Raw genomic sequence first — 24,666 nt, 5'->3', positions numbered from 1 at the left:
GCAAAGCTCAGGGGCACCTCTTAGGATCCTGAAAATCCCCTCCTTTCAATCTCCTGCTCAAGGTCCAGCCTTCTCTCTCTCAAGGCCCCAAGTTAACTGATCAATTTGCATTTTAACTGGAGGCTAAAAAACTAAGGGAACCAGTTTGGAAAGGTGGAATTGTAGGTGACCTGACAAGTGGCAGAGAAGGGTTCTCCCTATTGGTCTCCTCGATCACATCCACCCCCACCCCACCCCAGTAGTCACTGACCAGGCTTTAGAAGCCCATACCCAGACTGCAGTCTCTCTGTGATTTAAGGATTTAAGTGTGATCATTCAGGAGCAAATCATCTTCTCCGGGAGTTCAAGTTAAAGTCTCATCACCACCACCCCTTCACTCCTGATGAACCAAAATGCTAGGAAAAGCCCCTGCCCCTCATTATGGCATTCCATGTCACAGGAAAATACACACCTCTCTGTGGGACAGGGCCACCCTCTGCTGCAGCGTGTCTGATGTCCTATCTCCAATGCTCTGTAGCTAATTGGTCCCCTATTTCCCTTTTTCTAATAATGGCCTTTGGCAGAGCTAAGTCTTGGTAAAAATAGGGAAAAACATTTTGACTTTGGCTACAAATGCCTTATCTTTCAACCTCAAAATCAGCTCTCATTGCTTGACAAATATGAGCATATTTAGGATCAGAATAGATGAAATCTGGCCTCTCCTACAATAGCTGCTCATCCCACAATTTCCTCTGCCATCCACCTGTCCCTTCTCCTGCCATCCTTTCTTTTACTTCTCTCACACAATGCCTTGTCTCAGCTAGACATCAACCAGTAATAACACATGCCACTTACCGTGATGAGCCAGGGATCTTATGCACGTTGTTTCTAATTCACACTTGACCTGCAGTTGCGCAAGTTCAGCATAACTGAAAAACTTGCCTGAGTTCACATTCCTCATTACTGGTAGAGCTGATTCAAGCTTAAGCCTTTCCCCTACACTGAGCTGCTTTTATCAGTCAGCTGTTAACAAGTCAAACAGGTTGTCTGTTTCCAGGAGTATTTACATTTAAGAGCAAACTCTAGCACACCCAAAAGCTCCCATCAGTTTAAGGGATGGATGGTCGTAAAAGAATTCCAGTTCAGCACCCCAACCCCTTTATTCCACTCCGGGAATGCTGGAGCTAAAAAGGCCTCAGTGACCACAGATTCACTTTACAGAGAAATGAAATGATTTTCCTCATGATGGCAGAGCTGGGAGTGGCAGGGCAGGTGCCTGATGAAGCAGATTACAGGCTGGGGCACTTTCCACTGCAGGTGCCTGCCCTTAATTGCCCCCACCTCTACCCCAAATGCTTCAGCCCTGGCACTTCCTCTGTCTGGAGGGCAGCTGGTCCACCTGTCCAGTCCTTCCAACCTCTTGTGTCCCACCGGGCAGTTACTGCTGGAGATTTCAGAAGAAACCCTCTGATTCCTCAGTGTATATTTCTTTTCGTGAATGGGGCTTAGACCCCAGCTGATCTTGAGGGTCCCTTTTACATCATTGAAACTAGGATTCTAAAAAAGATGATTCTTAAGGTCCTGTCCAACTCCCAAATTGTTGTATTCGATGACATCAGGACTGTGAATAATCAGGCTGGCCCAAAGCCAGGATGGGCTGCGCAGCTTCCATCCTGAGCTTCCTCCCCCTCTTTATAAAAACAGGCCCGCCCCGTTTGGCTCCCTCATGGCCCAGTGCACTGGGTATCCTCCCGCCGCAGAGAAGCCCGCCCACCCGGGGCCACTGACCCCACCCCCGGCCTTGAAATTTAAAGGAGGCTGGAGCTGTGCAGAGAGATTGGCGCTGAGGTCCTGCAAGAGCCCGGGCTGACGGACCAGAAAGCTTTTCCAGAGGCAAGAAAGGCCAGGAGTGGCGGTAGGTTGAATTTTGTGCCTCTCTGTCCATCCGGCTCCTCTTCTCTGTCTTTCTGGCAAACTCAGGCAATCAAGGACTGTCTAAATGAGGGACTGACTTTGTGCTCCAGGCAAAGGGGATTAGCTGGAGTCCACACCCAAAGGAGATTTCCTACTGAATCTGAATCTGCATTGAATTGGGATAGGCTGGAGTGTTTTGGACGGGCGAGCAAGGCAGGGGAAGAGAGAGAATAGGAGGGGTTATTTCTTGGATAAGAAATCTCTGCTTGCAGAGTAAAGGGGAAAGTGAAAAGAATTATACAGAAAATGCTCTGACTAGACAACAAGAGCACCTCATGACTAATGGGCAAGAAATGTACAATCGGCCACCAGCGGGACACTTGGGGGGGCTGTTGAGGGGGGTGTCTGACTAGGCAGCCTCCCTCAAAGAGCCCACAGAGAAACTGAGGCTGGGGATGGGCGAAGAGTGACATTTCCAGAGCATGATTGGGTGGGAAGTGCTGGGAAAAAGGAGGGGGCTTTCAGAGAAAGGCCTCTGAGCTCCCCTTTCCCCCACCATCTGCACTAGACAGCTTTGTCTTCTGGCTTTTTGCCCAGTGTGCAAATGTGAGGTCCTCTCTTTAAGGAGTTTTTAATTACAGAGAAAAAAATAGCATCAATGTCCTTTATTCCTAAAGCACTCTGCAGGAAGCATATCAAGTGTCTCTAGACTTTCACTGTTATTATCTTTCTTTTCTTAACCTCATGGTGTGGGAGGGAGGGAGGGACGGAGGAAAACTCCATCCAGGTCACTAATGACAATCTCAAGCGCAAAGAAGTGTGGTAAGGATGATTTATTTGGTGACCAAGTTGGAATAATGACAGTAGTCTCCTGAAACTGATTGATGACAAAAAAAATTATGTGTGTGTGTACATTTATAGTCCTGTGTAGAAATTCTGCAAATACAACTTTTAAGTAGTTCCCTCAGAAAGACTTCCTAGCAATTTTTGTCTGTAGGCAGGAAGACTCACGCTGGGATCTGGACACTGACTTGTCCAGAATCAATATATGACGACCAGAGTGAGCTGCTGGGTAAGTGCTTCCTGTAAGAGCAGAGTCAGGCTCCGGCACTGGCAGGGATGCAGTAAATACTAAAACAGAAAGAGCTCCATCCTATCCATCCATTTATTCTTACCTAAAATGTTCTGTGGATCTAGCTACTCAAATGGCTCCGTCGCTGTCTAGACTCTCCAAGAGCATCTCGGTTGACTTTGTGAAGCCTCGTATCAAATGCTCCCAGTGTCTGTGCTATTCTCAGTTGCTTCATCACAGACTGGGACAGTTCACACCACCTGGGAGTAGCTGAGGAACAGCAATGATGCTGTTACTAGTTTGTGCTCGTTGACGCAGGACTCTGTTTCCTTGGGGCCTAACACAGTGATGAGCAGAGCTGATGATCAGTACATTTCAAACTATTGTAACAGGCGGCCACAGCTTTGGTGGTGGGACTTGAAGTGACCAGGACCATCTAAGGCTTTTGTAAATCAGTGGTGGGGACCACAGAGCAAATGGAGAAAGTTACTGTCCAGATGAAGCCAGTTACTAATCTGCAACAGGAGTTTTTCTGGTCATGGGATTTTATAGCCACCTAAGGGGCCCTTTAGCTAGGATCATCATTTGGAAGGAGCAGTGCTAGCTTCAGAATTTCCAAAGCTTCCAGGGTACGTGGAGATTATTTTCCGTCAGATGGCTGCAGTGGCAACCATAGTTCAAAGCAATGATAGTGGACTTAGTTCCAGACAAAATTCAAAATTCCATGTACTTCTCTGAGATACTGAGTATCTGGTTGCGAGGAAAAATTTGGGTGTTGTGTTGAAATGTTCGGTTTCACTCGATTATTTGGCCTTGTGCATCTGTAGTCTCAGAATAAATTTCTATTTTCTGTGAATTTTCAGCTCTGCTCTAATAAGGTGGCTAGTATGAACGATGAGTGAGCAGAATACTCCATTTATTCCTTCTTTGGGCCATTTGCTTTGCATGGAGAAAAATTAGTTTCAGGTTCTAAACCTCATCCTAGTCAACAGGCTCACAAAACCATGTGGTGGGTGTCAAATCAAATCAGATTAAAAAAGTGAGGGTGATTTAAACTCAGAGAAAGTTAGAGCTAGAAACATCATCAGCCCTGGTCCAACCTAAGTCACATGGTCTGACTTTGACTTAGCTGTCTACTTATATATAAGAGCAGCACATTTTCTTAGTGATATCTTGTACATTTTGTTACATTTTCCTGCCTGGGAAATAGACTTCTGTAGAAGAGGGTAGCAAAACAGATAAACCTGAAAAATTAAGGCCTATGACAGAAGGAAACATGAACCAGGTACTGGACACACAGCAGGCATTTCGTAAATATTTTTTGAAGGGATAACTCAGGCAAGTTCTAGTACTGATCATGATTACCCAGGAAATGCTAACCAGCTGCCCTTCCTATAGAACTAATACAATTGGGTTTCCTTAGCAGCTGACCAGCACCATCCATTTCAATGGCCATGATCCAGAAAGTAAGTCTTGGCCAACAGGCCTAGCTGAGGTGCACAGGATGGCTATATGACGCTCCTGACCTGTACACCAGTGGCTTGGAGAGGTCTGTTTGGGAATTGACCTACAAGACCTGATTCTACCTGGAGCCTCTGATCACTTTAAGGTCAGGTTGAACTCAGATACTGGGAGACCTTTGTATTAAGAGCCTTTTTTATTATACAGTCACAAATATCCCATTAACTTACAACTAGGCGTTAGGGAATCCAAATTGAATCCTTCCCTTAAGGCCCCAACACCCTTAGACCTCTTGGGCTTTCCAAATCATCCTTTCTCCTAGGGACACCTGGAAGGGAGACCCTGGGGTGTATAAATTATACTCCTTTACCCAAAGAAAGATGCTTGCCCTGAAGAGTAAGAGGCTCTGGTTCCTTGTGGCTTTTACACTGGGCCCCAAGCAACGGGCCCATCTTGGGGATATACTCTGTCAGGAACGCCCTATTTCATTGCCTGGCTCACTCCTACTTTTGTTCAATAAACAGCTTACATAGTATCCATTCCAGAAAGCCTACCCTGACCAGCACCCCTGTCTCCCTCCTCAACAAAAGTGAGCTAGATCCCCCTCGTCCACATTTCAGTACGATGGCTTATTCTATATTCCCTCCTTCTATCCCCCCCCACCCACCCCTAGCATATCACAGTGCTGATCACACTCTACTATTATTGTCTAGTTATTACTTGTCTGTCCCCTTCCTAAACTATGAGTTTTTGAGGATGGAGCATAATTGTCTTTATACCACGAGCTTGTGCCTTAGTGCATGGTTGGTGCTCAATAAATGTTTGATGGTGAATACAGAGTAAGTCATCAGCTATGATTTCAAGAAAGGAGGAAATTAGACTGAGCTTGAGGTTGAGGTGGATGGGATGGGGATCTGATAGACAATAAGAGGATGGCACCCAAGGGGGTTCTCCAGCCTCTTCGTTAGACACCTTTGCATGAGCAGTTTGATGTCAGCTGGGTTTCTTGAAGATAAGGGACCAGGGGCTGGTTGGGGAAGCTAAACCCAGTAACCTACTGTGAATAATCGAAAAAAGAAAAGACCAGCGGTCAACTTCTCTATTCACCTTTGGTCATGTTCACAAAAACAGAGAAACTTATTTTATTTTGCCTCATTGTAGCAAGGGCCAATGTCTGCCACCTGGGCTTCAGAGAAAAAGGGAAGGCTTTTTTGTATTGTTTTGTTTTTCTGGGAAGCTCCGGTTTCCTTATTTTTCTCACATAATGTGTCTGGTTGTCAAACATTCACATGTTCTGCATCAGATGGGCCTTATCAGTAGCGAGAGCCTAATCTTCCAGCTGTCTTAGCTGCTAATTCCGGCTTCTCTCAACAGTAGCTCAGGCATGTGTGGTATAAATAGGCCTGGGAACGGCAAATAAAGACATAGATTAAAGACTGGATAAAAAGCACCACCCACATACAGGAAATAATGGCTCTGGCTGATACTGATCTGTACACATAGATGAAGGGCATGATTCTATCAATTGTAAAGAATCTGGCTGCAGGTTATCACAAGATGTCCAAATGATCTAGGAAACAGTATTTGGTATTAACACTCTCAGGACCCCATAAAGCTTGGCGTCTCTTCTGCCTTGGCAGCTTCTAGTTACTGTTCTGGGGAGAAGCTATAAACTTTGGTGCTCCCATTTCTGAAGGATGCCCCTGACAGTAAGTACAGTTAACCCTACTGTGCACCAGCACTTAGTAGGGCCTTTACCTGCTTCTTCTCTGTTGCCATAACAATTTGACAAGATAGAAATTACTAACTCAGTAGAAAACCCAGGAAACCACAGGCAGCCTGTAAGTGGTAAGTGGAGTTTGAAATTAAGACTCTAGAGGCTGTGCTCCTCTCATGATGCCATGCTGCTCCTCTTAAATAGCAACTTTGAACACATTGAAAACATGACATTCCAGCATCAGGACACAGTAAGGAGTAATGGAAAGAGGGTCAGGTTTTGGATATTAGAACTGGGGATCCTGGGTTTGAGTTACTGGCGCCACCTCTAATAAGGTGTGTCACCGTAGGGCCAAGTCCCTTATATTTTGTTTAAGTTTAATTCTCTCATCTGTAGAAACAAGATAATATTACCTTAAATGATTCAATGGATGTAAAAGGGTTTTGTAAACTGGCAAGTAGTAGGTACTCAAATACACGATGAGCAAGTGGCATTAATCCACGCATTGTTCAAAAAATGTACTGTAAAGTCCCTTTCATGTGAGTCCAGTAAAATGCGGACAAATTTTGGTAATGATACAATGAAAGCTTCAAAGATCATTTTGTGTGGTTCAAGTGTGTTGAAATCTGGAGGTTATCTGAAGAATTATCAAATTATTACATATTTAATTACCATGCAGTGATGTTTACTTTAGGGAGTGGAAGGAACAGGAGGAACTACCCTCATTGCTTAACAGGAGGCCCTTTTAGGTTAATAGTAGATTGCAAGGTTTGTTTAGATTCAGACTTTGGGGGTTAACATTTTATTGCACTGACTAATTGAGTTCACTTTTGCGGGCTGAATCTGTTGTTGTTTTACAGGAATCTAAGTTTATTAGGAAAGGGGGTTTTTTGCTTCGGTTTTTTTGGTTTTTTTTTTTCCTTTTATTGTAGGAGAAGGCAGGATGGACTTTTATTTTCCTAGACCCACAAACGACATTCCCTTGGTTCCCCCAAATCACTAGGATTACCTGGCAGAGGGTAGAATGTTGAGTAGCGGACAACGCTCAGTATAGATTTTTCTGAGTAGCCAGGTTAATATTATCTAACTTAGACTCAGGCCATTATACCTATATTTTGAAGATGCCTTGGAGAGAATTTTGCCCTGAGTGATTGATTGGAGATGGGGCAGGGAGCAGGAGAGGATTCTATTCTATCGACCTCATTGGAATGATCAAATTAAATAATGAACAGACTCTTCCTCTCTTGTCTCCTACTTATAAAGAGTTCTGTTTAAGAAGAGAGGAAATAAGCTTTGGCACATAGGAAATTACCTTTAAAGGTGAAGAATTGCTTATATGATGGCAGTTTTTGTAACTGATTTCTATTCTGAGAGTGTGGTCTCTATAAAAAGCAAGAGCTGTATAAATGGGACCAGAGCTACCAGGCTAATGGCTCATGTCCCAGCCTCCAACCCTGGCTCAGACAACAGTGAGCTTCTGTGGGAGCTCACCCCCTTCTCCAAGGCCTGTTTCCTCTTCCCATCTCACCTCATCTCTTGTCCTTACTCTAGTGGCATGCCTTGGCTGTTCCAAGGAGTTCTGACCATTTCTTTTCTAATTTGTTAGCATCCATTCTGGGCCATGGTGGTTGGAGGGGGTGGGGGGTGGAGGGAGGGTGTTGCTGGTTCTAAAGCCATGAGTCATTTTAGGGCATTCGGTTCTCTTACAGACTGAATTTCTCTTACTCAGATTTCTAGAGAAAAAAACCTCCTTTACGAAAGATTCCGATTGCGAACCTTGCACACGGTATTAGATTCAGTCATAGTACCAAATTATGTTTGTCTTTCCTTTGCAACTCCCATCCTCGTCTACCTTGTTCTCATGTCTGCCTTTTTCTCATGGGCAAAACTGGAAACTGAAATCCTCCAGATCTGTAACATCTGGGGCAATGGCATTGTTTGTACCTAGAATCGTAGAACTTGGCTGAGTGATTGCAAATCATTTTATAGCAGACAGTTGAGTGTTTAAATAAAAGTGTTTATACCCATCTATAAGTGTTTGACAGTTTACACAGCATGTGTACACTCCTTATACCATTTGTTCTCACGACAGAAACCACAGAATGTTAGCCCTAGAGAAAACCTTGAGTCCAGCCTATTTGGTTTGGCATCCCTAGGAATAGATTTTATGTCTCAAAATATAGATGCTTTTGGAAGGGCAGCACGGTTTTTTTTCCAGTCACTTTTACCTTACGTGAATGAGCATGTCGATTCCTTTTCTGAGAGCAGAGTTCTCTGGGGGAAGGTGGAGAAGGTAGGAGGGAAAGGGCAAGGCAAAGGGAATGGAAAGGCACTGAGGACAGCACTTCCTCTGCTGTCCCCCAAGTCCTTCCTGTACCTGTCCTGCTCCCACTTCAATGGTTTCACCCAGTCCAGACTCAAACAATTATGTTGGGAATGCCCATCAATCAGCATTCCCCCATGTACCCCTGTGGAAATGAACACTGAGTGTCTGGTTGGCATGGTCATTGATTTCTCAGCCAGAATGACACACATCCTGGGCTTGGGGACAGTAATCCTCTCCCCGGTTACCAGAACCAGTTACCCATTGTCCCCTAGAGCAGTCGTCATTCACACTTGTTCAGAGGGACCAGTGAACAGAGTCGCTCTGGTGCCGCAGCCAGCAGGACCCAACTGGGCTTCCAAGCGGAAAGGTCAGAGGTGCTGCGGAAGCAGACAAAGGCCACCACGTGTAGCTGTGCAGGTTGTGCCCTGGGAAAGGGTGCCTGCCTTTGCATCCTTGAAATCCAGGCCATGCTTTATTTGCCAAGTCATGTGCCCTGCTGAATGAACTTCATCCACCAGAGAGGGTGCCTTTTACAAATCTGCAAAAGTCAACTTGGTGTGCCAGGATGGGCCTGCCAGAGCTGGAGCCTTGGGACCTTGGGAATGGCAGGCTTTCCGGCCCTTCCGTCGCTCCCCTCACGCAGTGATTCTTTCAGTGATTCAGAGATTTCGGTCTAACAAAGTGAGAATCCTCATGCTTTTGCTGTTTCTTTTTTTTCTTTTCTCTTTCTTTCCCTTCCTCCCTTCCTCCCTCCCTCCTTTCCTCCCTTCTTTTCTCCCTCCCTCCCTTCCTTCCTCCCTTCCTCCTTCCTCTTGCTTCCTTGCCTTTTTAGTCCTTTGATTCTGGGAAGCCATTGAAATAGCAAAAGGAAAAGAGCACATTTTTAAAATCACAAGTCTTTTTTATTTATAAAGTGAGCCTCAGAAGGACTTCTTACACTTATCCCTCAACTCTCACCTCCTGCTCTGGCCTTGCCATGAGCACCTGGTGCTTCTCCCTTTGGTGGGAGCCTGTGGTCCACTGTGTTGAGTCTCTCCTGGCGTGGGTCCCATGGGTCCCGAGTCTGAGACCGAATTCCTGGCATTCCCTTTCTTCTTTGTCCAGGCGCTGCCCACGCCTCTGCACCCACCTCTTTAACAAAGGCAAATCGAGGACACGTTTCCCTCCCTTTTCTCTTTCTCCCTTGTCCTCGGACTGTGCTGCTGGTCTGCAGGCAGGGTGACTAATTTCTTTGTCATCCTCTCACCCCTTCAGCCTGTCCGGCTGCTCTCACTGCCTCTGTGCAGCGAGGATGGAGCGATCACATTGTGGGGGTTTTTGTGGGACTCATTTGCACTGAATCAGCTCAAGGCCTAGCAAGGCCAAAAGAGACAGAGGGAGATAAGGACGGATAGAAGGCAGACAGCCTCTAACTCTCCCAAGAGCTGAAGACAAAAATATGCTCTTTTCCCCCTTATGCTGATTTTTTGGTTGCAGAAGAGTTAGACAGGGTGCAGCTGTTGGAGTCTTTGCACCCAGCCCTAGGCCAGGCTCCTCCTTCCCATTTGGTCTCCCTCCCCCCATTTGTCCAAGGAATGCAAATATGTTAATATTTACTTCCCACTTTGCAATTTCCAACATCTAGAATTGTGCTCCATTTGGAGGATGGCGAGTTCTTGAAATAAAACAGTAACTTGGCAGGCACCCCGGGAAAGGACTACTCCAATCCCCTGAACTTGGGTGAATGAGAATATTGAAAATACTGGCTGGTTTGGCATGCAGGTTAAGGTCCTTGTTCAGCTGGTGGCTCGTTTACTCATTCAATCATTATTTCATTCAGAATTTCTTCATGAAGTCCCAAGAGTTTAGAGGTTTCCCTATCCTCAAGGCTTGGCTAAGATAATAAAGGATGGCACCACCTCTAAATATGTGGAAATGATCAAGGTCAAGAAGAAAGGAGGGGAATACATTTAAGAAGATCTATTTTTAAAGGTTATTAGGAGGGAAATTTAAGAGGAATTTTGGAAATTTTGAGAAAAGGAAAAATTAAGGACAGCTGAGAAAGAAAATCTAAAACAATTCCCTGGGTTCAGAAGACTTTGCTGCCTACTTCTTTCTGCTGAAACCAGTCAATAGTATCCAGCTTCCTCCTCTAAGAAAAGGGCCCCCAAAGAGCACACCTCCCCCACTTGCCTGAGAAGGGGGCCTTGGGCATGCTAAATCAGAACAAAGGCCTAGATCCTGAGCTGCTTTCCGTTTCCTTCATAGTGGGCAAGGGGAGGTGGAGGAGGGGTGTGCTGGTTGGCAAGACTCCCTCTGAGCCCAGGGTCTGGGTTTCCTTGTTGGACTCATTGTTGACCTGACCTGCACTCTCCACAATTCCCCCAGCTCTGCTTTCCCTCCTCTGCCTGTGACCAGCATCCCAGGAAGAATCACCGGGGCATAAAGAGTCTCCCATCACCCCTCTCACCCTTTCTTTTTTATCCTTGCTCTAGGGGGATCTTGGGGTCATGGGAAGGGAATAGCACTTCTTACAGGGGGAGTTCTTTGCAAATAAAGAAGTCAGAGCCAGGCCAGGATGAAAGTCCTGGAAGCCTCTAAAGGGGCAGGGCTCTTAGGATCCTTGGGCTAGGGGGAGGGGTGGAACCAAAAGTTGTTGTGACTGAAGGGAAATGAGTCAAGGGAAGAAATTTCCTAATTTAATCCTTAAGGATGAAGGAGTTAGTGGGCTTGCCAGACCACAAAACAACATCCCGACCAACTAACCTACTTAAAGCTGCTGAGAGAAGAGCACTGGGAAAGGCACATGAAAGCTGGGTATTAGGGGTCCAGGAAGATCTGAGTTTAATGACTAAAACCAGATGCCTCTGCTCCTTTCTGCAAACCTGTACTTTGTCAGGCCTGTCTGTAAAGAAAGAGACCAACATTCTGATGGAGCGGTGGGGAGGGGGAGGGCTGACCCGAAGAGCCTTCTCTTTGTTGGACAAAGAGGCATGAAAGTCATGAGTGGAAGAGCAGAGGCAATCTGAGGTAGGCAGGCTCTGTGATGTGTCAGCAATAAATCCCTATGGTTTCTTCTAAAAAGTCAGAGAGGGGACATTACTGTGGCTCTGTCTAGTCAACCCCAGGGCAGGAGTTCACTTCAAAGGAAACCAAGCCAGCTCACCACAGTCCCCAGGCTGCCAAGAAGTGCCAGAGATGGCCTCACCCTTCAGCCCATAGAAATCTCTGGACAAAATCATCTTCTAGCAAGCTGTGTCCATTGATGGGTGAATGGATAAGCAAAATGTGTTCTATATAGACAAATATTATTCAGCTTAAAAAGGAAGGAATTTCTGACATATGCTACAACATGGATGAACCTTGAGAATATTATGCTAAGTGAAATAAGTCAGGCACAAAAGGACAAATATTGTATGATTCCACTTGTCTAGGTACCTAGAGTAGTCAGAGTCATAGAAACAAAGTAGAATGGTGGTTGCCAGGGGAATGGGGAGTTACTGTGTAATAGGTACAGAGTTTCAGTTTGGAAAGATGAAGGTTTGGAAACGGAAAGCAGTGATGGCTGCACAGCAGTGTGAATGTGTTTAATGCCACTAAACTGTACACTTAAAAATGGTTAAGATGGCAAATTTGATGTTATGTGTACTGTTATAAAAAAATCATCTTCCAGACACTTGCCGTGGGATTTCCTGCTAACGAAACTGATTCTGGAGGGCCTGGCCATGAAACAGTTTCAGGTTCTTGAACTGTTACGCTATTTGGACCTCTCACATCACATGATTAAGCTTTTCCCCCTCTTCTTCCAGGATCTAAGGGACACTGCAGAAATGATGAATAAAGTGAAGAGAGAGCTGCTGTGTGTCCTGCTGCTCTGTGGCGCAGTCTTCACGCTGCCCAGGCAGGTGGGTGTGCAGTCCACGCCTGTGTGCCCAGCCCCTCGAGGCTGTGGTACTTCTGGCTCACCTCAGTGTACCCAGGAGCCCCAAGGTAGGGATGGTGTCAGACTGGAGAGGCAAAGGCCCAGAGGGCCAATCCCCTCTGTATAGGTGCTTGGGATTCGGGCTTCTGGCAACACTTATTGTGACTTGAGGGAAAGGTTCTTAATTCTACTCTACTGCCTCTGAATGCCTTCTTTGGAGCTATTTTTTAAAGAATGTGTTAGAATTAATCTGTAAAGTATTTACAAAAGACTACGAGGGCTTCAAGCCATAGAAGCAGGCAAGCTGCCCCCGTGCTGCTTACTTTTTCATTGGCACAGAAGCTGTATAATACACATGCTCTCTGAAAATTTCCAGCAACAAAGGGTGTCATAGAAAGCCAGGTAAGCAATACCTGATCAGCAGGATTTTAGAGGAGAGTCAGGGATGGCTACATGGAGGAGATGGGGACTACAGCTCCACTATTCAATATGGTAGCCACTAACCTTGTATGGCTATTTAAATTTAAAATTAAATATAAGATTCAGTTCAGTCACACTAGCCATATTTCTTTCTTTTTTTTAATGCTCACCCAAAGATATGTTTATTGATTTTAGAGAGAAGGAAGAGAGGGAAAGAAAGACATTGATGTGAGAGAGAAACATCTATTGGTTGCCTCTCATACGCTCCCCAAATGGGGATCAAACCCACAACCTAGGTATGTGCCCTGACTGGGAATCGAACCCTCAGTCTTTTGGTGTATGAGACGATGCTCCAACCAACTGAGCCACCTGGCCAGGGCCACACCAGCCATATTTCAAGCATCACCATATGGACTAGTGTCTACATATTGGACAGCACACGTATTAAACATTTACATCATTCAGAAAGTTCTTTGGGGCAGCGCTAGTCTAGAAGGGGAGGAAGAATTAGACAAGAAGGCAGGAAATGGACATTCCATGTGGGACCTGTTAGCCTGAGGAGGGATCTCTGGTCAGGTGGCATCTGATTGATGGGTGGTCTTCTGGATTGGCTACCTTTATTCTTAAGACACCCAGCATGTGCTGATCCTTTCCCCGGTTTCTTTGCAGGAAATCTACATGCGGTTCAGAAGAGGAGCCAGGTCATACAGAGGTGAGATAAAGATGCTGAGGCGGAGAGGGGTGGGTGGAGGTAGGAGGCAGGGTTAGGGCTCAGAGGCTCGGGGTGTTTTAGGCTCGGTCTGGGGATTTATCTTCTACCCATCACCTGACAAATTAAGCTATGTGAAGGTGAAATTGTACAGGGCAATTCTGCAAAGATGCCTGTGTGCTCCCCCATCACTCACTCCATGCACCCAGGTAGCTGAAGCAGCGAGCCAGGATCTGAGGAGACAGGGACAGGTATGCCCTCAAGGAGTCAAGCTCTCGAGTAATCGCAAAGCTGGTGGGAGCCCGCAAGCTCAATGGCCCTAAGTCCTGTTACGCAGATGAGAAAACGGGCCCTGGAGATTTAGTGACTTGCCCAAGCCCATGCTGCTGCCAAGTTGCAGCCGTCCAAATCCTCTGAGGTCCTTTCCTGGGCTGTGATCCCCATCCCTGCAGAGTCCACTTGGCATCTTTGTTAACTGACATCTCTGTGCGTCCAGTTCTTTCGGGTGGTAAAACTGGGATAACTAGCCTGGGTCAACTCACAGAGTGGTGTGGGAAGACTTTCTGTCCATAAGACCATGTCTAGAGTTGATTCTAGAAACCTGAGGAACATTCCTGTTAAGATTCCAAGAATAAAAAAAATGCTAACAGCCGATGGATTGTTGTAACTCTGATCTGAAGAACTCTAGGCCTAGCTGCAGGTTGAAAACTACCAACCTGGGGCCCTCATCTCTCCTCCTTCATGAGCTAGTTCCCTTGGGTCTGGAAGACTTGCAACACCCCTCTAAGTGGAAGTTTTCCTAGTGAGTCACACCTTAACTCTTCATGTCATCGCTGTTGCATAGCACAGCGTTTCCAACAAGGGTATCCTGTTCCCCTTGGGCCCTCAAAAGAAACAATAGTACAATTTACATTAAAAGTTAAAGATTTTTTTAGGTTGACATTCTGGTTTGCAAACAGAGAAAGAGGGAAAGAATATTAATGGGAGTACTTCAACTATTTTCATTATATTTTCAAAAGTACGAATGGAAGTAGCACATTTTCTTCACAGACCAAAATGCCAATTTTCTTTGTTTGGGGCCAGAAATGCATTTTTTCAGTGTTGTAATATGTGGATCAAAATCTCTGGTGAGCATTATTATACATGTGTATAGTTTTAATGAATTCAAATGAAAAAATAGAGTATTACTTAATAAATGTATTTTAATAGATAAATTCTTTTAAAATGAGGGCCCATTGGAGGAAAAAGAATAATAAAAGGGGTTTTGGAGACAAAATATTAGGTATTTGTTGTCTTCCAGTGGAGGGCAAAAAGGAATAATGGACAGATTATATAGAAAGTGAGATAGGAATTCAGAGGTTGACCACCAGTTTTTGGTGAGTTGTGCCCTAAGAGGCCAGCCTGTCTTTTGTTATAGTGACCTGCAGAGATGAAAAAACCCAGATGATATACCGGCAACATGAGTCGTGGCTGCGCCCCATGATCAGAAGCAACCGAGTAGAATACTGCTGGTGCAACAGTGGCCGGCCGCAGTGCCACTCTGTGCCCATCAAAAGTACGTATGGACTTCAAGCCGAGGGTTCGAGTTTCAGCGTCCAGTCTCATGGCCCAAACCCTGTCTTTATTGGTCCCCCCACATGTTCAAATCTTCAAATGGAGATTCCAGGCATGATGTGCCTTAGGCAAATGTGAAGGTGCTGAGCAAAAAAAGAGCAAAGCTATGTGACCTCAGGCAAATGCCTTCACTTGCAAGCCTCAGTTTCCTTTTCTGTAAAATGGGGAGAACAATAGTACATACATCATGGTTTGCTGTGAGAATTAAGTGAGTTAATTTTGTAAACTGCTTAGAATAGTGCCTGACATGTAGACAGCACTCTTAATATTTTAATTTATATTATTCTTGGGGCTACTTTGAAAGTAATTCAGGATTTCCTTGTTCCTACTTGACAGGTTGCAGTGAACCACGATGCTTCAATGGGGGGACATGTTGGCAGGCTCTGTATTTCTCAGATTTTGTCTGTCAGTGCCCTGAAGGATTCAGTGGGAAACTCTGTGAAATAGGTGAGTGGTAGGTGGGTGCGTGTGAGAGAGGGACTGAAATTCCAATTGTAAAATCTACCCAGAAAAGAAATCTGCCCTGGTGACAGGGGTCTGGATGGGGAGTGGGGACAGCAAGGTTCATCCAAGGGTTGGTTATAAAACCAAGGTGCTGGGCCCACTGGGTGTGAGTCTGGAGTCTAGCTCTGCCACCAGTCAGCTGGGTGACCACCAGCAGCTTTAGCAGCCAGCCTGACTCATTGGTTGGGGGTGATGACAGCAGCAGATGTGAGACCCTTTGAGAAACTAAATGAAAAGGGGATTCACATGTGAGATGTTGCGTTTCCTGCTTTCAATCAGATACCAGTGCTACCTGCTACAAGGACCAAGGTGTCACCTACAGAGGCACGTGGAGCACAGCCGAAAGTGGGGCTGACTGTATCAACTGGAACAGCAGCATTCTGGCCCGGAAGCCCTACAATGGGCAGAGGCCAGGTGCCGTCAAGCTGGGTCTTGGGAATCACAATTACTGCAGGTGAGAGTGCTCTCTTCCCTACTGAGTAGTTTTTTTCTCTGGTAAGAAGATGTTACCCTTGGGGAGAATACCTGCATCAGACTGATCAGAATTCTTCAGAGAAACAGAACCAATGGGATATATATATATAAAGTGATTTATTTTAAGGAATTGGCTCATGTGATTGTGGGGGCTGGCAAGTCTGAAATCTGTAGGCTGACCAGCGAGCTGGAAACTCAGGAGTTGATACTGCAGTCTTGAGACAGAATTTCTTTTCAGCTTTTGCTTTTAAGGCAAAACTGATTAGATGAGGCCCACCTACATTATCAAAGAAAATCTTCTTTACTTAATCTAATTATAGATGTTAACCACATCTACAAACTCCCTTCACAACACCACCTAAATTAGTATTTGATTAAGGAACTAGGCATAATAACTTAGCCAAGTTGACACACAAGACTAACCATCACAGTCCACCCCTTGTCAACTTGGCACACAAACACATCTCCTTAAACCATATTTAATCTCCAAATGAAGACAATCACCGTCATACTTCCACCTAACATGATACAACTATCCTGTGCACAACCAAAACCAAAAGCCCACTAACTCTTTCCCCAGACCAGAAGTTCCACTTTTAACACCCCCTGGCTTTCCCTGGCTGATTTTTCAGAAACCCAGACAAAGACTCAAAACCTTGGTGCTACGTCTTCAAGGCAGGGAAGTACATCTCCGAGTTCTGCAGCACGCCCCTCTGCTCCAAGGGTAAGTGCAGCCTCCCCACCTTCCCCTGTGGTGTCACAGGGAGAAGAGTCTAGGGGGACAGGCTGAGGGTCCTTCTATAACTGGGAGGCAAAGGAGTAGGCTGAGAGTTAATCATTTGGGCTGCGGATGGGGGGAAAAGCCATGAGACTTAGGTGCTCGCCCGGGCGAGGCCTCTGGCCATTGTTTGACCCTGAGCTGATCTCTTCACACCTCTGACCCTGTTTCCTCATCTACAGCGGAGAAGGTGGGGCTGCATCAGTGGTTTCCAGTCCTTCTGAGAATGAATGGGAATTCTCCCTTTTGTGATTGATGGGCCTATTTCTCTCCCCTCCCCCTTTAAATGTGAGAAAATTTCCCAGATTTAAAAAATACTAAGTTACAAAAAGGTACTATGAATTCAGTGGTGCTTTCACAAATAATCATGTTATTCATCACAATAGTATGAAAAACATGTTTTGAAGTCCTAAATATACGTATACAAAATAATGTACATTCAGTCTACAAGTAATACTGATACTCCTGTGATTCTGAGGCCTCTCCACAGTAATGCTAAAGCATCCTCCCCGTCTCCCAGGATCTGGTCCAAATTGGGACTCACTGGTCTAGATGATCTTAAAGATCCCTTCTAAGTATACTATTTATTATACTGGTATATTTTGTCAGTTTCAAATGGGGAGAAAAGAGGGTAAAATAGGACAAATAGGTGAAAATAGGCAGCATTCTCTTTCCTTCCCAAGCCCAGCAATTGCTTCAGGGCACTGGCAGGCAAAATTAGAGAAATAAGGGCCTGCTGACATGTCCTTCCATTGAACTACCTAAGTTCACTTTCAAATAAACAAGGAAACCTGTAATTATTTTCAAAGCAGCTGCAGGAATAATCACCCCTAACTGAACGCAGCACCCTTTCCTGCTGAACCTGAATATACCCTCAGAATCTCTTTCAACACAGCAATCTAGGAAGCCATATCCAGTTGATGGAAGTTGGCACACCAGAAGAAAGCCATTTGCCTTCTCTGTGTAAAAGGGCTTGAAGAAGCCCTGGCTGGTGTGGCTCAGTTGGTAGGAGCGCTGTCCTGTACACCAAAAGGTTGCAGGCTTGACTCCCAGTCAGGGCACATGCCTAGGTTGCAGGTTCAATCCCCACCCCGGTCAGGTTGCATGTGGGAGGCAACTGATCAATGTTTCTCTCTCACATCAATGTTTTTCTCTCCCCACCCCACCCCACCCCCACCTCCTCGGCTCTAAAAAAAATCAATGAAAATGTCCTCCAGTGAGGATTTTTTAAAAAGGGCTTGAAGAGAAGAAAAGGGGGAGGTAGGATGGTATCACACCCTTCTCATTGGCAGGCTGGCTGCCTTCAACTCCCCAGGTCAGGCCACCAGCTCCATTGCAAACCTTGTTGCACACTTCAATGTGCCTGCTTTAGCATTTTATTGGTTTTGTTTCAGTTTGAGATTTCTTCTGTTCCAGAAAAAAATGGGGACTGCTACACTGGAAAAGGGTTAGCATACCGTGGTACCCACAGCCTCACCACATCTGGTGCCTCCTGCCTTCTGTGGAATTCCATGATCCTAATAGGCAAAATTAACACAGCATGGAAGAGCGACGCCCAGACACTGGGCCTGGGCAAACACAATTACTGCCGGTATGTAGCACAGGGTCAGAGGGGCTCCGGTCTGGGCAAAGGACAAGATTGGGGCGTGGGATGGAAGAGTTGATGCCTAAAGTTATACGAAAGACCCAGTGAGTGGGAAGAAACCATGGCTATTATCTAGTCCAACCTATTCATTTGCTAAAATAACACCTATTATGAAAAGCAAAGTCCACCAGATTTTCAACCCAAATCCCAAGTTAGAGTCCTGTCCCATTGCTGTTCAGTCCTCATCTGGTCTGCTCTCACATGGCACTGTTATTCCAACGAACTGCAAGAGTTTCCTCACAGCACAGCTCACAGTGCCTCCGAAGGACCCTATGAGATGAGCATGTCGTGTTGCTAAAGTTAAAGTTGTTTTCCTATGGTGGGGTCTCTGACAGAACAAGTCCAGAACTCAGGACCCTCCTTCCCAGCTCAATGTTTTTGCCATTGGTTCACTGAGCCCCCTTCTCCTCTTCCATGGTTTGAGATGTGATTGAAAATGTGATTTAAAACTTTAAACTCCCTTTATCATCTAGGAATCCAGATGGGGATACCAAACCTTGGTGCCATGTGCTGAAGGACCGCAAGTTGACGTGGGAATACTGTGACATTCCCCAGTGCTGTAAGGGCCCTCCCTTGGCCACCTCCCTTTGCCCAGCCTCACTGCCTTGTCCTTCTTGACCATTTCCTCTGCCATACCATTTCCTGCATCTTCACAGCTGTCCGGTTCAGACTGTGTAGCTGCCAGATTTCCTGGGAGGTCAGGCCTTGTTGGGGAGGGAGCTTCCATGACTAAAGCAAGGGTGAGGTGGTAACACTCTTGGGCAGATATCCACTTCCCATGCACGGGAAGTTGTCTGAGAATAGATTATTATTACTCAGTTCCTATGAGTACACAGATCAGCCAGAGTGTTCCTCTAGAAACACAGAGTCTAACTGGGCAAGTGAGACACAAATTATCAGTTAACTCACAACCAAGGTTGTGTGGAGTGAGTCCTCAGTGAGTGATGTCAGTAAGCTTGCTCAGAACCTAATGGGCTGGGCGTGTTAAAAATGCTTCATGAGGCCCGGCCAGGTGTGGCTCAGCCGTTGAGCATCTACCTAGGATCCAGGAGATCACGGTTCGATTCCCAGTCAGGGCACATGCCTGGGTTGGGAAATCGATCCCCAGTAGGGGGCCTGCAGGAGGCAGCTGATCAATGACACTCATCATTGATGTTTCTATCTTTCATTCTCTCCCTCTCCCTTCCTCTCTCTGAAATCAATAAAGATACACTTTTTAAAAAATGCTTCATATGGAGGTAGGATTTCACCTGGGCCCAAAGGATGGGTAAGGTTGAATAGATGGAAAAGAAATGGGGTAGACATTCCCCAGGAGGAAATTGCAATGTTTCATTATTTCTTAAACCAGGAAGTGGTGGCAGGAAAATACTAGAGGCAATGAAGCATAGCAGAAAGATCCCAGTTCTGGATTTTGACAGATCTGGGTTCTAATCCAGGTGCCATTGTGACCTTGGGCAAAAATTTCTCACCCTCTCTGAGGTTCATTGTTGTGAGGGTCACAGATGGTGTATATACAGCAGTTGGCATGTACCACGTACTCAACAAATGAAAGCTGTGGTTTTTATCACCATGGAGACTGTTATATGACACTGTGCCAACCTGTAGAGGTGCAGGAAGCCTGTAGCAACTCAGGGTTCCAAGAGAAGAAATCAAGAAGGGTGCTGAAGGACGTCACCGCAGGACCACAAATCTTCTCTCCCTTCTCTGTCCTTTCCTCACCCAGCCACCTGTGGCCTGAGACAGTACACGCGGCCTCAGTTTCGCATTAAAGGAGGACTGTTCACGGACATCACCTCTCATCCGTGGCAGGCCGCCATCTTCGTCCAGAACAGGAGGTCGCCAGGAGAGAGGTTCCTGTGTGGGGGGATACTGATCAGCTCCTGCTGGGTGCTGTCCGCTGCCCACTGCTTCCAGGAGAGGTAGGCACTTAGAAAACCCAGCAGGTTTTCCTACCCTCCAAGGCCTTGAAACCAGGCCGGTTGGAGGAAACCTCACAGCAAGAAGACCATCCTAAGACTGTTTCCCCATTAGGTTTGCTCTCCACCACCTTAAGGTGGTCTTGGGCAGAACATACCGGTTGGAGCCTGGAAAGGAAGAGCAGAAATTTGAAGTAGAAAAACTCATTGTCCATGAGGAATTCGATGACGACACTTACAACAATGACATTGGTAAGATGTCATTATTGTCCCTGCTCCAGTTCAAACTCCAGATCGCACAACACACACACACGCACACGCACGTGCATGCGCACCCCTCCTTCCAAACTCTTGCCCTCTCCTTCATCTTCCTCCCCTAAAATCAGAAGCAGCTCTTCACACAGGGCTTTTCTCTTCCTCTCTGCCCACAGCACTGCTGCAGCTGAAATCAGATTCGCTGCAGTGTGCCCAGGAGAGTGACTCTGTCCGCACTGTCTGTCTGCCCGAAGCCGGCCTGCAGCTGCCCGACTGGACGGAGTGTGAGCTGTCTGGCTACGGCAAGCACGAGGCGTGTAAGTGGAAGGAAGTCACGGCCCGTCCTGTCTGTCTGCAGGACAGCGGGGGATGCAGCCGTTGACCAGACAGAGGAAAAGGTGGTCGAGAGAGTGGTTGTGGCCCCGGGTCAGGCACTGACGCTGTGTCAGTGTAGGCAAGTTCCCTGTACAGTGAGAACCACCATCAGCCTTTCCCACCTCACAGGGTCACTGTGCAGGTTGTGAAAGGTCTGAATAGTACCAGTGCTTTGAAGAGCTTCAGATTTCAAGAAGGTTCTGACAAGAGTGAAGACAGTAATTAAGGGTATACAGTCCCACAGACCCGAGTTCAAATCCCCCCTCTGTTCCTTGCTAGCAGCGTGACCCTGTCTTGGATTTTTATGTTACACTGCTCCAAGCCTCAGTTTCCTCATTGGTGACATGGGGACAGAACTAGCTACCTCCTTAGGCTATGAGGACTAAATGAGATACTAGGTTAAACCAGTGGATCTCACCTCAGGTGATTTTGTCCCTCAGGAGACAGTTAGCAATGTCTGGTGGCATTTTTGACTGTTACAACTCAGGATGGAGGTTTGTCCTGGCATTTAGTGGGGTGAAGCCACGGTTGGGATGCTGCCAAACAGTTCCATACACAGGGCAGCCCTTCACAAAAATGATCTGGTCTACATGTCAATAGTGCTGCTATTGAGAAACCCTGGGTTAAACTCTATAAAATTGTCGTTTTTATAGGGCAAAACAATAAAATATTGGCAATTTCACGATTTAACGTAATGTGTGTCAAAGCTTGATACATGTTCGCTATTATTAGAAAACCTGGCTTCCTCCTTCCGAAAGGTGGACAGCTTTCCCTAAAACCATAAGAGGCTTCCCCTCCTCTCTTTCAGCTTCTCCTTTCTATTCTGAGCGGCTGAAGGAGGCGCATGTCAGGCTGTACCCCTCCAGCCGCTGCACGTCCCAGTATTTGTCTAACAAAACCATCACGAACAACATGCTGTGTGCTGGAGACACGCGGAGCGGAGGGGACCAAGCAAACCTGCATGACGCCTGCCAGGTGAGCACGAGCCATCCTCCGGGCCCACCAAGGGTAAAAGCGTCCCTTGGCCAACAGGTTTTTAACGACGGAAAAAACCCTCTAATGGAGTGATTTCTTCTTGGCGAGGTGCTAGGGATTCTGAGAATGAAGCAACTGGGGAAAGATCAGAGTTACCCAAACTTAAGAACTCTGAACTGTAGGAAATTTCCCCAGTGTCTGCACAGGAAACTCCACCTGGTACAGGATTTCCTGTGAGCCCCAAGCAATTAATTGACTTGAAGTGAAGGGATGAAGCAACACAAATTAAGAGATTCCTGACTTCTGTAGGTACCGGAGGATTGTGGTCTGCTCTGTAGCAGGGGGAGGAGGAACGCAACCTACTGGGAAGTAGGATAGAGATGATTTGTGAGAAATGAGGCTTAGAAAGTCATACTCAGCCCTAATAACCTGGAAAAGCAAACCATTTCCGGCTCTCTGTTGGCATCCTTATTGGAGTTAGTACAGTACTTCTATTTTATGATAACAAGACACTGGCCTACTGGCGAGGGAGTCAATGTGGGGGAAGGGGGTTACCTGTAATACTTTCAACAATAAAGATAAATAAATAAAAAGACACTGGCCTATGGGACACAGACCAATCTGTGCTATTAGGACCTAATATAGCCAAGGGTCTGTTATTGATGAGACATGTTCACGCCTGCAGTGTGCCAGGCTGTCCGCTGAGGAGCTAGGGTTAGAGGGGTGCAAAAAGAAGGATGCCAGGCTCTTGCACTGAAGGCTTTGTGGACTTTGTTCTTATAAAGTAATCACAGCAGCCCCTACTTGTTTCCTTGACAGCCTTTGGTCTCTTTTGAATAATTTTTTCAGAACCTCCATGGTACCACCTAGCTCCACAGTCACATAAAGGTTGTATGCAAAGTGAAAGCATGATTATTTGCAAGCGTCAAGTTAAAAACAAAAACCAAAAACCATTTTGAGTTAGCAAGACAATAATAGCTAACAATTACCAAGAGTTTCACTAAATGTCATACATTTTTCCCAGTTTTTTTCAAGCTTTCTCCCAATTAGTTCCCATAACAACCTCATCAAGTAGGTAGTATTATCTCTCTTATACAGAAAAGGATACTGGAGCACAGTTAGCCCAAGGCCACACAACTAAGTGGAGTTAAAGCCAGGGCTGAGGCCTGAAGTGTCTGAGCAATTATCTCCATTCTACTTTACAATGTAGATAAAGCCTAATTCTCTTACAGGATCAAGATCATTGAGGTAAAAATTTCCCTCTGTGAACTAAGTACTAGGAAGAATACAGTACTAACACTACAAATATTGACCCGAACTCCCACCCAAAGAGTCTGCAATTTTTGCCAACAACTAACCTGTTCTCTCTTTTGTAGGGTGACTCAGGAGGCCCCTTGGTGTGTATGAAGGACAACCGAATGACTTTGGTTGGCATCATCAGCTGGGGTCTTGGCTGTGGGCAGAAAGACGTTCCAGGTGTATACACCAAGGTTACTAATTACCTGGGTTGGATTAAAGACAAGGCGCGCCCATGACCAAGAACATCCAGTTCCCTGAAACCATGGTGGACCTTGCCTTTTCCATTTCAGAAGACACACCAGGGAGGAGTGTTTCTTTACACAGATTTCTCCTGGACCTATCACACAGTACCATTGGGGGGAGAACCTGCAGGAGAGGGGAAAGGATATATTTTCACAGGTACTTCCCACTCTGGAAATTTTCAGGGGTTAAGGTCTGATTTCAGAAGGTATTTTGTCAGACGGAAAGACAGATAAATGCCAGCCCCTCCCAGGATACCACCATCTAGGGCAGATAAGAGGTAGAACAAAAGCCCAACTTCCTAATCTGTCAACGTGAGCAGCTTTGGAAATGGGACTACAAAGATAAAAGCATGTCTCTGTAGTAAAAAAATAACTAGCTCCTTCAGGAAAGAAGTATTGCATTAGAAATAGAATGTCTATTTATAGTCACAAGGAAGCCCAACAGGGAAGTGGACCTCCTAATAAGAAATGGGCTAGCTGGCCAGGTCATGTTCCTCAGACCATCCTTTAAGTCAAGTGTTTGGCTCTCCCCTTTCTCCACTGGACAGCTCTTGGAGGGAATTCCTTTTGTATACAGTGTAAATCTTTTTTCTTTATAAACTTTGTAACAGAAGAATTGTACCATTTTAATAACTGATAATCTAGACTTTAGCATATTTATGTCAAGTCATTGGAGTGTTTACTTCCTGTTGCCACAATTCTGTATTATACTGTACTGAAATAATAAATTCAGATTTATTTTTCACATATTTACCTGGAGTGGAATAGTTGTTTCATACACAGTATTGCACAGCTGACTTACTCATGTTCACATTTTAAAATTATTTGCAATATTTCCTTTCATTCATTCAACAAATACAGAATACTTGCTGCACACAAGGCAATGTACTAGGGGCTGTGGACAGTAAGAAGGGAACAAATAAGCTATTTCGAGAAACAAGGTAGAACAGAGATGGACCACAAAATGGCAGAGAAACTTTTACTGGAATTCAGTTGCAGAGGGGATTAGGGAATCTTAAAGAAAAAATAGTATTAGGTAGGGCTTTCAAATAGTACTAGGTAGGACTGGTAGAGAGGTGTGGGAAAGGCA

The 24,666-nt window shown here is 45.7% G+C and overlaps 1 protein-coding gene across 1 annotated transcript; it reads left to right on the top strand.

Moving 5' to 3' along the window:
• The first annotated feature begins 1,685 nt into the window (after window positions 1-1,685).
• PLAT (plasminogen activator, tissue type) lies at window positions 1,686-24,325 on the top strand. The gene is made up of 14 exons (XM_081129272.1): window positions 1,686-1,894; window positions 12,258-12,353; window positions 13,460-13,502; window positions 14,917-15,054; window positions 15,450-15,560; window positions 15,897-16,071; window positions 16,724-16,815; window positions 18,286-18,460; window positions 18,988-19,073; window positions 20,238-20,433; window positions 20,546-20,682; window positions 20,862-21,002; window positions 21,869-22,035; window positions 23,412-24,325. The coding sequence occupies exons 2-14, from the start codon at window positions 12,279-12,281 to the stop codon at window positions 23,568-23,570; spliced, it is 1,695 nt and encodes a 564-aa protein (XP_080985398.1). The 5' UTR covers window positions 1,686-1,894; window positions 12,258-12,278; the 3' UTR covers window positions 23,571-24,325.
• The last annotated feature ends 341 nt before the right edge of the window (window positions 24,326-24,666 follow it).

The sequence above is a fragment of the Miniopterus schreibersii genome (assembly GCF_964146895.1).
Source record: "Miniopterus schreibersii genome assembly, chromosome: 2".
Lineage (NCBI taxonomy): Eukaryota > Metazoa > Chordata > Mammalia > Chiroptera > Miniopteridae > Miniopterus > Miniopterus schreibersii.
This window is presented reverse-complemented; position numbering and strand designations above follow the sequence as displayed.